General features: G+C 41.4%; 1 protein-coding gene and 1 long non-coding RNA gene across 3 annotated transcripts; one reads left to right on the plus strand and one right to left on the minus strand.

Moving 5' to 3' along the window:
* Positions 1-269: 269 nt before the first annotated feature.
* Positions 270-11,088, plus strand: mylkb (myosin light chain kinase b). Its single transcript, XM_047371092.1, has 16 exons — positions 270-415; positions 937-1,064; positions 1,150-1,306; positions 2,017-2,207; positions 2,281-2,392; positions 3,848-3,886; positions 3,981-4,065; positions 4,141-4,344; positions 6,051-6,268; positions 6,458-6,581; positions 6,663-6,815; positions 6,965-7,088; positions 7,194-7,284; positions 7,829-7,957; positions 8,280-8,392; positions 9,315-11,088. The coding sequence occupies exons 2-16, from the start codon at positions 972-974 to the stop codon at positions 9,438-9,440; spliced, it is 1,959 nt and encodes a 652-aa protein (XP_047227048.1). The 5' UTR covers positions 270-415; positions 937-971; the 3' UTR covers positions 9,441-11,088.
* LOC124871652 lies at positions 6,275-9,374 on the minus strand. Of its 2 annotated transcripts, none has more exons than XR_007039060.1 (4): positions 9,309-9,374; positions 6,910-7,070; positions 6,626-6,795; positions 6,275-6,508 (listed from the first exon to the last, which is right to left on the minus strand). It is a non-coding gene; the product is annotated as an uncharacterized LOC124871652 (long non-coding RNA). The 2 variants fall into 2 exon arrangements; XR_007039059.1 differs by lacking the exon at positions 9,309-9,374 and adding an exon at positions 7,516-7,581.
* Positions 11,089-13,647: the final 2,559 nt, after the last annotated feature.

The following is a 13,647-nucleotide window of genomic DNA, read 5'->3' on the forward strand; positions in this document are numbered from 1 at the left end:
AGGCACTTTATAAGAGTTTAAACTGCTACTGAGGAGTTTTATAGAGCAAAGTAAAGTTTTAATAGACTTTATGGTGACTATTGGGGTTCCAGGTTGTTATGGGCTTTTCTGGACCTTAAATGTTCTCCAGAAGTTTTTTAAATCCTTTAAACTGCTACTTATGAGTAGTTATATTTGGGGAATTTATGAGAACTTGAAGATCAGGTGGATTTAGTAGCAAATTCCTGAGCTAATGAAGAAAGTTTCCTAGAGGAGGTCTCTGCAGTGTTGATGAACAACATGAGGTTCTGGAAGGTGTTGGAGGTCTGTGGTGTGGAGAGCTTTAAATGAGCTCCAGCTGGTTGACTGCTGTGTTTGTTTCCATCAGGTGAAGCCAGAATAAAGAAGCCAACTCCAAAGACTCCTCCTAAACAAGGTGACACACACTTAAACACACACCGTCTTATGACCAGAACTGACCAGAACCAGATCAGGAACTGGACCGTTTGTTTCAGTAACATCAATAATCTTATCTGCTGGTTTTCTGCTTTCACCGTCTCAGAAGATACAGTCCTTTTAATGTTACTGTAAAGCTGATAATAAATGATCAGTAGTGATCAATAATGTTCAGATAACACCAGATATAGTAATCTGTTTATTGTAGCAGATACCTGAGACCCACGGATCCGGTCCAGCAGCTGAAATATTAACCTTTTACTAAAGATGCGCTGATCAGTCAGCCGGAGGCTGGAAACAGTTTTCCTATAATCGCCTCTGATCAGTTAAACAGAGGATCAAATACTTCAAATCACCATTTTGATTTATAAACGCATCCATTAAAGAACCTGAAGCACATTTTCTCTCAGAAATCAACCAGAAAAAACCTGACTGCTGCGTCTCCACCTTTTACTCAGCAGTAGAAGTCATCGATGATTGGTTGTTCTTGTTGCTGTGCAGCTCTGCCTCCTCAGATCCTGCAGTTCCCAGAGGACATGAAGATCCTAGCAGGAGAAAAGGTGGAGATCCTCTGCAAGTTCTCTGGAGCTCCACCCATCACCTGCACCTGGCTGAAGTTCAGGAAGCCGGTGAGTCTCTCATACACACACTCTCAGCAGCTGGTCGTCTAATTCAACCTAAAACCTTCTGACTGGGTGTGTTTGTGTGGGTCAGATCCAGGAGGACTCCTCGGACATCTCCATAGAGAGCTCAGACAGCAGCAGTAAACTGACCATCAGCAGCGGGCAGCAGGAGCACTGCGGCTGCTACACCATCGAGCTGAGGAACAGTTACGGCCTCCGTCAGGCTGCCCTCAACCTCACCATCGTTGGTAAGAAACACCTACTGCATCTGGACCCTCTGAGAGGCGGAAACATTTACAGCCTGGTTCTGAGTTCTAACGTCTAACTTTAACCTAAGAAGGAGGGAAACAAAAGGTGAAACCAAGATTAAGTCATGTGTGTTGTTAACCTAAATAACTGTTTCATAAATGAGGATGTTTTCACATTAAACCATTTAAAACATGTACATAACTTACCTTTACATAAAACACAGGTTCACATTCAAGCTTTGACCTTAATTCATATTTAAAGTTAGGATTAATCATGGATTATTTCAAGGCTTTCTGAGTTCTCTAAATTAAACAGAATGTATATAAGGACTGTATGTAAGGACAGGCCTTGAACTGAAACCTTTGAAACAACAGACTTGGTTATTTGCTTCTCATACTTTGAAGATCTTGGACTGCTGTAAGTATTTTGAGCTTGCTTTGACTAGACCTTTGGTTTTACGGGAAGAGAAGAAAATCAGTTCTTCTTGGTGAAATCTGAGGAGGACTTCACTACACCAGTAATATTAAAACACAGCAATAACACTTAAAGAAAATGTTATTTAATAAATGATTACATTCACAAGAAAACAAACATGTTAAATCTTCAGGTTTAATGCTGTGTCCCCTGCAGCGCCCCCTGCAGGACAAACAGATGCTCAGATCTGTGGTTGGAATGATCACTGCTGTCTGATCTGCTCCTCCCTCCCCAGATAAACCCGACCCCCCAGCAAAGGTCCCTGCAGCCTCAGACCTCCGGCGCTCCAGTCTGACCCTGTCGTGGTACGGGCCGACCTACGACGGAGGCAGCGCCGTGCAGACCTACCACCTGGAGATCTGGGACTCGGTGGGGCAGCAGTGGCAACAGCTGGTGTCCTGCAACAGCACCTCCTACAACATCCAGGTGTGTTCACATCTCCCACCTCAGTCAGAAAAAGGTTAGGTCCAGATGTTTAACAGGATGTCTGTGTTTCCAGAACCTTCTTCCAGAACGACAGTACAAGTTTCGAGTTCGAGCTCAGAACATTTATGGCATTGGAGAGCCGAGCGTCGAGTCTGAAGCTGTAACAGTCGGACTAGTGGACGACGGTGAGAAAACTAACTCCAGTAAAGACGTAGTTGGTCTGAGATCAGTAGACAGAGATCCATAAAGATCCTCAAGGATTCTGATAAAGAAGGTCCAGTTTCTGTTTTTCACCAATTGTGGAACAGTTAGCAGAATCCATCTGTGGATCTCAACAACCAGGAATAAAAAGGTCAGCAGGTCTGAGACGTACTTATCCAGAAGGAGGCAGTTTGTCCAGCTGTAGGTTTCTGAAGCATCTGTTAGAAGCTCCAACCAATACCTGAGATCAGTGCACTACAGTAGTCTATTCATAGGGGAGATAAACAGTCAGCAGTGTCATGGTTTTAGTTTTTAAACTGGTTTACTCTCCAGATACGATTCTTCGCCTGCCGTCTGTGTTTTAAAATCTGATAAATCTTCATTTAATTTCAGGGAGATCTGCTAAAATAAAATTTCCCCCAGTTTCCCCCTTTAACATCTCCTGGGTTATTAAAGGTTTTAATGTTACTCCAAAGTCCACGTCTGCTGCTGGGAAAGGTTCTGGTGGATGTGTTGACCTGGGTTCTCAGCTTAATTATTTTCTGCTTAAATTATTCCTCAAATAACTTGTTTAATTTAATAGGAACTTTTTAATTGACAGCTGGAATATTTAGGAGCCTCTGTCAAAACCCATCAACAATCAGAGTAACCTAATAATCATCACAAATAATGTGATGTTGTGGACTAATGACTAATGACAAGGACCTTTTGTAGCCGTTTGTCTGCATTTATCAGCAGGTATGACTGATTATCTGCATAGCGATGAATCTGTACATGATGGTGGACAGCAGGCCTGAATAGATCCTTTCACCAAACACCTCAAGGTGGGATCAGGCACCTTTTTGTTGTCTCCATGTGGTTCATGAAAGGACCAAAGCAGCGAGGGGGGAGAATTCAGCCCGCCTCTATTATGCCTCTGATTGGCCAAGCAAGGTAATCACAGCCTGGCATCAGCTGACGTGTATAGGAGAAGGTCGGCTTGATGGGTCAAGGGAGAGATGTAGTGATGACACAACCAGGTAGGATTTAAAAGCATAAACGTGACTCAGAAATCATTTCAGGCAAGAAGAGTACGGAGGCGAGATGAATAATTTACAGTTGTAGCATTTGCTGGCCATCACCAGGATCACTAAATGAAGCTCGTCAGCCATTATTGTTTGAAAGTAATTATTTGGGGAGACACAACTTTTCTAACCTCTGAGAGGAGAGTTTTCTTCAGGAAAGACGGCAGTGAAGCTGTTCAGAAATCTCTGATCTGATCCTGAAAACAGGAGCTGTCCTGAAAACAGGACTGTGGTTTTTACTAATGGAATCAAACCTGAATCTGAACCCATCTGCTACTAAACCAGAACTTTTCTGACTAACTGGGCTCCAGCAGGACAGGCTGAACTAAAACCACTGACTGGACTAACACTGCTGCTGTTTGATTCCTCTAACAGAGAACCAGGATGATGCTGAGGCAGAGGAGGAGGATGAAGGTATGAGCCTCTGTCTGCAAACAAACTAACCTTAGATGTTTATCAGCCATGAGAGTCAGGTCCATATGTTTCCTCTCTGTGTTTTCACACTCAGAAAAAGAGCCAGAGTACAGAGACGTGACCATCAGAGCCGAAGTGAAGGTGAAGGAGATGTACGACGTGGAGGAGCGACTGGGAACGTAAGGCTCCGCCCACTCTCACCTACCACCCAGAGGTCAGTGAGCGCAGAATAAAACGTGTTGTTTCTGTCTCAGGGGGAAGTTCGGTCAGGTCTTCAAGCTGGTGGAGAAAGCCACCAAGAAGGTTTGGGCTGGAAAGTTTATCAAAGCGTACTCTGCCAAAGAGAAAGAGAACGTCCGACAGGAGATCAACATCATGAACAGCCTCCATCACCCCAAACTGGTTCAGTGTGTGGACGCCTTTGAGGGCAAGTCGGACATCGTCATGGTCCTGGAGATGTAGGTGCTTCCTTTGCAGGGTTAGAGTTAGGTTCTACCCCACAGACCCACACCTTAGAGAGAGGAATGTCAGTCTGCAGGAGAATATTAAAGATCTGATCTCTGAGCTGCTTCATCTGCAAACACAAACAACATGTTTTACTGTAGAAAACACCGGAAAACAATTTCCTGCTCAGCTATGAGAGGAATTTGGGAGCAAACATTTCCTGTAAGCTAATTTTAGAGCAATAAACCAACATTCAACCTCATCGCTCCCTGAAATATATTCTCTTCTTTAGTCATTACTGCTTCCAGCTGATTTCCTCAGAAAATCTCCTTCATGTCAAAGAGGAGCAACTCAGCATTTAGCTTCAGACTTTAACTCTGATAAATAAACATTAGAATGGAAGCAGCAAACATGTGCTGACATGACGAAACTGGGAATACAAACAGGAAGAGATGTGTTTATAGTCAGATTATCTCTGATTGCATTTGAATCTTCAGCTTCATTATGGAAACAGCAGCAGACGTCACAATAAGGAACAAACAAACAGGAACCTGATTCCTGAAGTTTCACCAGAGAATGAAAATTAGTTTTTAACCTGGAGAAGGTCCCGAGTACGTTAAGGAGGATCTTTATGTCTGTTTAATCTAAAAAAGTGCGATAATTCTGAGAATTAGCAGGTTTATTTATTAACCGTGAACCAGAAGAAGTGTAGAAACAGAGATCCAGAGATCAGGTGGGAAGATTTTAAACAGGACTATTAATCATGCAAATGTTAGCCTAATGGAAAAAGCAAAAATGAAGGCATTGTTAAAAAATGCCATAGCAGTTTGCTATGTGTCCTGTAGGGGGCACAACAAACATGTGCAAGAAGGTTTTCTGGAAACCAAAATTTGCAACATGCAAAACAGTAGGTGTGGAGCAGAACTAACCCTGCATATCATCTTGAATTTACCATGTTCAGGTTGAAACACGGGGGTGGCAGCATCATGCTCTGGGACTGCTTTTCTTTAGTTGGGACAGAGAAGTTTGTCAGAGTTGATGCAACGAGGTTTGAGGCTAAAGATTCACCTTCAAACAGAACAACAACCCTAAACATACAGAGACGACTAAAATGGAAGGTTTTAGATCAAAGCCTGTTTATGTGTTATAATGGCCTAGTCAAAGTCTACAACTAAGTCAAATTGAAAATCTGTTGCAAGAGTTGAACAAAGAAGAACTAGCAAACATTTTAGTGTCTATGTGCAAAGCTGGTAGAGACATTCCCACAAAGACCTGCAGCTTCAACTGCAGTAAAATGTGGTTCAATAAGTGTTGACTTGGGGCAGATTAATACCAATTCATGCCACATTTTCAGATTTTTATTTGTAAAAAAAGAAATTTAAGTCTTGTTTAGGTTTTAAACTGTTTCTGTAACAGTAACTCCAGCACTTTATTTGACCTTGTTCACACTTTACATGTTTTATGTTAGTTATTGTTGTCTGCTATGATGTGCTGCTGCCTTTCTTGACCAGGTGAAAGATGTCCTGATCTCATTGGGTCTTTTCCCTCGTTTAATAAAAGTTTAATAAACAAAATAGACTTTATAATTTTGCACTAATTTGTGTTGGTCTTTTACAAACTCCCAATATGACGTTTTACGGCATGTTGTAACAAAATGGAACCGTGAGTCAGTCTGGGTGTTTATCATCCTCTGAGTCGTGAACGTCCTCGCTGTCTGCAGGATCTCAGGCGGCGAGCTGTTTGAGCGGATCATCGACGAGGACTTTGAGCTCACAGAGAGGGAGGTGATTAAATACATGCTGCAGATCATCGACGGCGTCAACTTCATCCACAAACAGGGGATCGTCCACCTCGACCTCAAACCTGAGAACATCATGTGTGTCAACAAGACCGGCAGCAAAATCAAACTGATCGACTTCGGCCTCGCCCGCCGGCTAGGTAACCAGACTCTGAGACTAAGACCACCAGCCCTCTAACTGAAACTAACCAGTTAACTCATTTTAACTGGATCTCTAACTGGAACGGAGTTTCGGGGGAAATGTTCATGCTGAGCTTCTCAGTTCTTCCCGCTGTGTTTCTTCTTCTTCTAACTGCGATGGTTTGAATATTGTTTTTGTCCACCAACAGAAAACGCTGGAACTCTGAAGGTTCTGTTTGGGACTCCAGAGTTTGTAGCTCCTGAAGTGATAAATTATGAAGCCATCAGTTACCCCACAGACATGTGGAGCATAGGAGTCATCTGTTACATCCTGTAAGGACACAACTGTCTGTTAAATGCGGCTCAGCTGGCGGTACCTTAGCTAAGGCCTTTCTTCTGGTTTTATCCCCTCAGGCTGAGCGGTCTTTCTCCATTCATGGGCGACAACGACAACGAGACTCTGGCCAATGTTACCTCAGCAACGTGGGACTTTGAGGACGAGGCCTTTGATGAAATCTCTGAGAACGCCAAAGACTTCATCACCAACCTGCTGAAGAAAGACATGAAGTAATCCTGATGAACATGTTGAGAAACATCCCTCTCACTGTAACCCTCCACATGATCTGGGGACTATGATTACTGGAGGAGATGTTGGACGTACAGTAAGTATCTGCAGACACATCACTCTGTTCACAGTGTAACATGTCCCTCTTCAGGGCTCGGCTGACCTGCCCTCAGTGTTTTGAACACCCCTGGCTGAAACAGGACACCAATACCATGAAGACCACCAAGCTGTCCAAGGAGAGGATGAAGAAGTACATCCTGAGGAGGAAGTGGCAGGTAAACAACAACAACATGAGGATCATTCATCTTTAACATCTCAACGCTCTACAAAAACAGTCTTCCATCATGTTTGGACTGTGAACATTTCTTCTTCTGCGACAGAAAACGGGTCACGCTGTTCGAGCTATTGGCAGACTCTCCTCCATGGCCATGATGGCTGGAGTTAGTGCCAAGAAGGGCTCGCCCACCGAAGGTACCGAACCCAAACAAGTCAAGTCATGTATTTACATCCAGATCAAATAACGTTCAGTCCGATTCAGTCCTAACTATCAAACACTAGGGTCATATTCTGCTGATCAAATGAAGCTAGCTGGTAAAAAGGATCTAAGGAAGCCCAGCTGATTACATCGAGTTACTGACTTCCAGGAATCCTTCATTCTGAGCAGGCATGTGGTGAAGGTGTTTACTTTTAACAGGAACAAACCTCTAGCAGAACCAGAACCAGGCTGAGCTTGAGCAGCATTCTGCTATGGCTCGTTGTGAAACAACTACAGAAAAAAAATGAGACACAAATATTTTACATAGCAACTCAAGAAGACTTGAAATGGTCTTAAAGTTACAAAACAGATCAGCTGAGTCCCTTCTAGACCGATTCAAGGGTTCTGAATACAATAAAGAAAATATGAAGGTAAGAAGGTCAAAATGGCTGAATGTTGGCAAACAGAAAACTACCTGAGAATGAAACTAGTATAAAACAAGACAACCCGTCTCTAAGCCACCTGCTGGTTTGTTTTCAGAGGATAATCAGTTCCTGGAGTGTTTGGAGTACGAACAAAAGACCGAGTCTAAACCCAGCTTCAGTGTGGTCATCAAAGATGTGGAGGTGGTGGAGGGCAGCGCCGCTCGCTTCGACTGCAAGATAGAAGGTAAAACCGATCGATGCCACATTGATCAGATCAGAAATAATCAGTTTAATATTAAATCATCCAGTTTTACACTGACTGACCTGTTTCACATCAACACCTTAGATTTTATCCTGCAGGAGGATTTTAAATTAGAGTGAAAACTGAAAACATTAAAACAGATAAGATTTCATAAATTAACATAAATCTACTGTAAAGGTAATTTTGTCTTTTAAGTCATGAAGCTGCTGAACATTTCCAACAAACTGAAACATATGGAGTCATTTTTTTACAAATAAAACTAGATTTAAACTACAAATAGTCCAAAGATGTTTTTCTGCTGCAGGATACCCTGACCCTGAGGTGGTTTGGTATAAAGACGACCAGCCAATCAAAGAAACCCGACACTTCCAGATCGACTACGATGAAGAAGGAAACTGCAGTCTGGTCATTTCAGAGGTCAGAGTTCAGCTGATGCTGCACAGCTTGTTTAGTTTAAAGTAGCTGGAAACGTTAAAGCAGCATGAAGCTGTGTGGGATCCTGGTTTCTATTCCGCTGTTTATTTAATACACCATCAAACTAATTTAAGAGTTGCATTTTTAAAGATGTTCCTCATTTATAAAATCAACACTAGGTTATAAAGACTGAAACTACAGTTCCTTGCTAAAGTATTCACAACCCTTGAACTGTTTTACATTTTGTTCACCTTACAGCCAAAACCTTCAGTGTATTTCAGTAGCATTTTAGGTAATAAACCAACACAAAGGGGTGTGTATTTGTGACTCTGACCAGCTTTCTTGTTTCTGCTGATAAAAATTCCTCCGCAGCATAATGCTGCCACCACCTTGTTTTACTGTGCATTCATGATTATGTGTAGTGTTGGTTTTCTATCAGACACTGAAATTACAAGTAGGCCAAAACCTTTTAGTCTCATTCATGCTGAGCAGCTGCTTCCACATCCTTGCTGATGAATTTCAACAAATTCTCCCACATGAGCTGTAAGTCTTTGCAGCTCCTCCAGAGTCACATAGAGCCTCTTGGGTGCTTCTCTGATTAATGTTTCCAGTCAGTTTAAGCAGACGACCATGTCTAGGTAGGTTTGCACTTGTCCTGCTCTGAAGGCTTTCTGTTTTAAAACCTAGCCCAGCTTTAAACAACGGAAATGATTGTTTTCCTTCTGTTTTACATTTATTCGATTTTGTGTTGGTGAATCACATAAAATCCCACTAAAATACATTAAAATATGTGGTTGTAACATGGCACAAAATGTAAAAATGTTTAAGGAGTCTGAATATTTTTTCAAGCCAATCTAAGCGTTTCTGAACATGTTATTAATTTTAAATGAATTAATGTTATTCCTTTGTTTGTGGAAACCTGCAGGTTTCAGGTGATGATGATGCCAAGTACACGGTGAAGGCCGTCAACAGTCTTGGAGAGGCAACGTGTACAGCAGAGCTCCTGGTGGAGGTGATGGCTGAAGAGGAGGAAGAGGAGGAGGAGGAATGATGTTTCCTGTTGGAGGTTCAGGAGGCCTGCTGCTCCTCTGCCTGTCAGACCTGAACAGGAGAAAATTTACCCACAGTAATCCTAAGGGGCTGGAGGTACATGTGGGCGGAGTTTCTTACACCTGAATCTGAGCATGTGCAGAGCTGCAGCTTGACCTCAAACCGATTCCTCAGCAAAACTGAGGCCCCTGTTTGTTAAATAAAGAAATAAATTGTCATTATGACTTATTTCTTCAAACTTTAATCTAATAAATGACACCAAACAAGACTGAGCAAAACCCACATCCTCATCTCACAAATTCATTTTCCTTCTAAATGTGGCGCCGTTTACGGTTTTCCAACACCAGGTGGGCGGGGCACCAGGTGCTCCGCCCACCAGGTGCTCCGCCCACCATCCTATGTCCTCTGAGGTCATATCAGTGGACTGATCAGCTTCCTCCAGATAACCACACAGACACTTCCTGTAGATTAACCTTCATTAACTGTAACAGCTCTGGGTTTTACAAGATTCACAACTCATCAAATATCTTTGTCCCGTGGAGTCTGGAGGTACCTCTCAGCATGCTCCTGGTACTGGAGCCTGCTTTCATATGATTGGTCAGTTTATGGAAGCTGCAGAAGGTCCGCTCTCAAACTGATCTGTGTCCTGAAACCAAGAGAGGGCCATGAACTCCTCTGTGATGTCACTGAACTTTTAACATGTTTAATCCATAATGTCACACTTTGTCCCTGTTTGATTAGAAAACAAGACGCTGAAACAATGTTCCAAAGCATGAAGAAGAGCATGTTTCCAACACTTTAAACTGTCCTGTTTGCCTTGTTTGAGTGAAGGACAGAGAAACTTCACCACTTCTGTGCCTTAAAGCGGCTCTGAGCCTAATCTGAACACGAGGCTCTGCAGTGATCACATTTATTCTTCATTTTCTGTAACTAAGCGGCTCCTGTTGTTATCGGAGAATCAGCTTCACTCTTTATCTGCACATCATGTTTCAGCTGCAGGTTTCGAAGCTATAATCACGTTTGGCCTCCTGCTGTGATCCTTAATGCATCACGATCAGAGTTTCTCTGTCGCACTGTGGGATGTTTTCTTCTTCTGTGGTCTTAAAACTGTTGATGAATCAGGAAACTCTTAAACCTCAGCATTAGTTCCCCAGTTTCTGACTCTAACCGTCACATAGCTGCAGTTTAAATGTTTTTATTGGGTCGTTTTGAAGTCTCTCAGTGTGTCGGCAGAAACTCTGGTTAAACGTCACATTCCAGCTGTTTGTGTTTGAATCTTTTCCTAAAATCTGATTCCTTTTACAATCAGACACCAAAGATGTTTTTTCTGCTAACTCACAGGTGTGTGTATGTGAGTGTGAGTGTTTCCTCTGCAGTTTTCAACCATCCTGTTTGTGTGTTTGGAGTCTTTTTATTGTTATTTAATGCACAGATTTTTAATTATATGATGATTCTTCCAGAAGGTGTTGCAGCACTTCATGTTCCGCCTATTAAAGCAGAGGTGGACTCACTCTTTGTTTAGTTTTTGTATTAGATGTAAGTAGATTTAATTACTTTAATTTTTATAAAAATATACCAGATTGATGACCTGTATGAGAATACTACGACTGTAGTTACTCACAGATGCCGAATAAATTTTTATCACAAGACGAACTTGGTCCATGTGCTGTTTGTTTTAAACTGTGATTCATGGATGGAAATTTCTGTTTATGATAGATAATTTAGCTTTAAAAGAAAAGTCTTTTATTATTCATTCAGCACAATGGTTATTTTTTAAACCTGTAATTTGACTGTTTGGCCTAGAACTTCATTTTGAACAGGAACCAAATCAAAGCTACTTTTATCTCTGGCATCTTATTGTACAGGAGACATGCAGAGAGAGTTCATTTCATGGTTATAAGTAATCATTGAGCAAATCTGACAGAAACCTAGATTCGTTTAAAGCAATGAACTTGCAGATTTAGTCATTCTGAGAGTCACAATAAGCTGTTTATGAGAAACAGCTGTTGGGAGCCGCAGCCATGGATTTCAACATTAAACTCCAGTACGAACTTTTCTGGAACTTTTCAAAATAAAGTGCATTAACCTTCTTCCGGCACAGCCAGGAAACAGGATAACTGCGGACTTCCTGTGACGCCACTACCCAAATAAAAGCACAGTTGTTGCTACATCCGCCCTCTTCCACATGGCCTTTGAAAGGGACCGGATAGGGGAGACAATCGCGCTGATGTCTCTTTGCTGGCAAACAGACATAAACTCTTCAACTGGATCCAAGGAAGTCATACGATCATCGATCATATGAAAAGTTAAGTGAATGAAATACTGTCTGTGTTTCCGGTATTTTCATTCATGAACGGGGAAATTAAGGTGTAAGAGTTGCTTACTTTTTCTCTGAGGCCTTTAGAAGCAAACTGTCCCAGAGAAGTTCCCTACAGAGAAGCGGTCTCTATGAAGCCGAGTGGAGCGTCTCCCAGTCTGGAAGGAAGACAGCAGAGACCCCGTCACCATGGTTACGGTAACGTGCTGTGTGGTTGGCGGACAGAACGAGCCGTTTTTCATCCACAGCTACGGAGGTTAACCGTTTAAAGACTCTGGACGTTTCTTCAAACTTCATCGTAGCTTGGACAACGTTCCTCACCACAGTTCATGAGGTTAGGTGTTTTGGGCAGAATAATAGAAGTGATTTAGATTGAAATGATCTAAACGTTTTTCATTTTATGAAGTTTTGTTTGTGTTGAACTCAGCTATCTTGGTGCTAGCATGCTATCTGCAGCACACGTGTTCAGGTTGTGTTCTTTGTGTGTTTTTAAAGTTAAGATAAACTTTATTTAAAGGGTGATTTTAAACAGAACATTGATCATAACGCGCCGTCTGCACTTATGCTTTTTAACCCTTTTATTAACGGTATTTTAAAGGTGTGTGTTTGATTCTGGTGCTAAATAATATTTACCCAGAAAGGTTTAGTCTTTAATCCAGTAAATAATGTGTCCCTAAACATTATTTACTAAATTTGATAACTAAGTAAACACCATTAAGGCCCATTTCTCCAGAAAGATTTGGCTTTTTTCCAAAATATTTCCTTAAATATTTTACCATTTCCTTAATAATATTTCTTCAAATATTATTTCAATAAATAAAAGCAGCTAATGAGACACCGTTGAGAATTAGTCATCCAGAAGGTTGGTTTTATTCAGCAGATCATTATTTAAAATATTATTCTATTAAAATAATATTTTATCTGATCTTGCATTGTGAATGGTTGTCTAAACGTTTGCTGATTATTGCCTAAGTTAGTTTCAAGACTAAGTTAACTTCACTTCCAGATTCTTCAAGATAATCCTTGGTTCTCAAACATAAACATTGCATGGTAATGTTGCATCACTCTTTTGGTCATGATTTCCAATCATCTTTAATCAACTTGTTTATATTGTACATAGCCCATTAGTCTTCGTTATTCTTTAATTATGCTTGGTAGTTAGTTGGATTGTTTTAGCAGAGTAAAGAGTTTGTTAATTGAAATATGTTTGACTTTGAGTTGACTTATTTTTGTTAATAAATTCTTGTATTTTAAGAAATTGTGTGAATTCATTCCATATATGTGCAGAGTTTATGCTGTTCAATAATGTCAGAGCTCGTCTCACACCTTTCTATTCTGTCCTAATACCATCGCCTTACTGGGCTGGTATTCACAGGATAACCCTTAACAGACCGTAATATTATTTGATAAAATATTAAAATATTAAATAATATTCTCAGATTCATAATCCCAACACAGCAGTTAGTGTGTGTTGACAGAGAGCAGCTGACCCGTGTGTATCAGCCTTAATGAACTCACCTGAGAGCTTCTCGCTGATGTCTCTGTTTGGACCAGCAGCTCTTTAATCCGAACTCTCAGGACAACACAACCTGGATTTGATTCAGTTTGTTCCATAAACGTTCCTCAGAGAATTTAAACACAACAAAACTTTGTGATTATTGTTGACTTTATTTTATTTTTTGTCCCTGTCTTGTTTTTCATGTTCATTATTATTTGCATTCGGTTTTAACCAGGGGTGAAAGCGAGCCGGTACGGTCCGGTACTGCGTACCACTAAAAGATTCTGCGCGGGTCACAGTACCAGGAAGAGGGAAGAAAGGCTGTCTGCTATGAAGCCATCATCCAGAACCAATTACGGCTGCAAAAGTTCACGAGCACACAAAGAATATCAG

Source organism: Girardinichthys multiradiatus, chromosome 7 (genome assembly GCF_021462225.1).
Source record: "Girardinichthys multiradiatus isolate DD_20200921_A chromosome 7, DD_fGirMul_XY1, whole genome shotgun sequence".
Classification (NCBI taxonomy): domain Eukaryota; kingdom Metazoa; phylum Chordata; class Actinopteri; order Cyprinodontiformes; family Goodeidae; genus Girardinichthys; species Girardinichthys multiradiatus.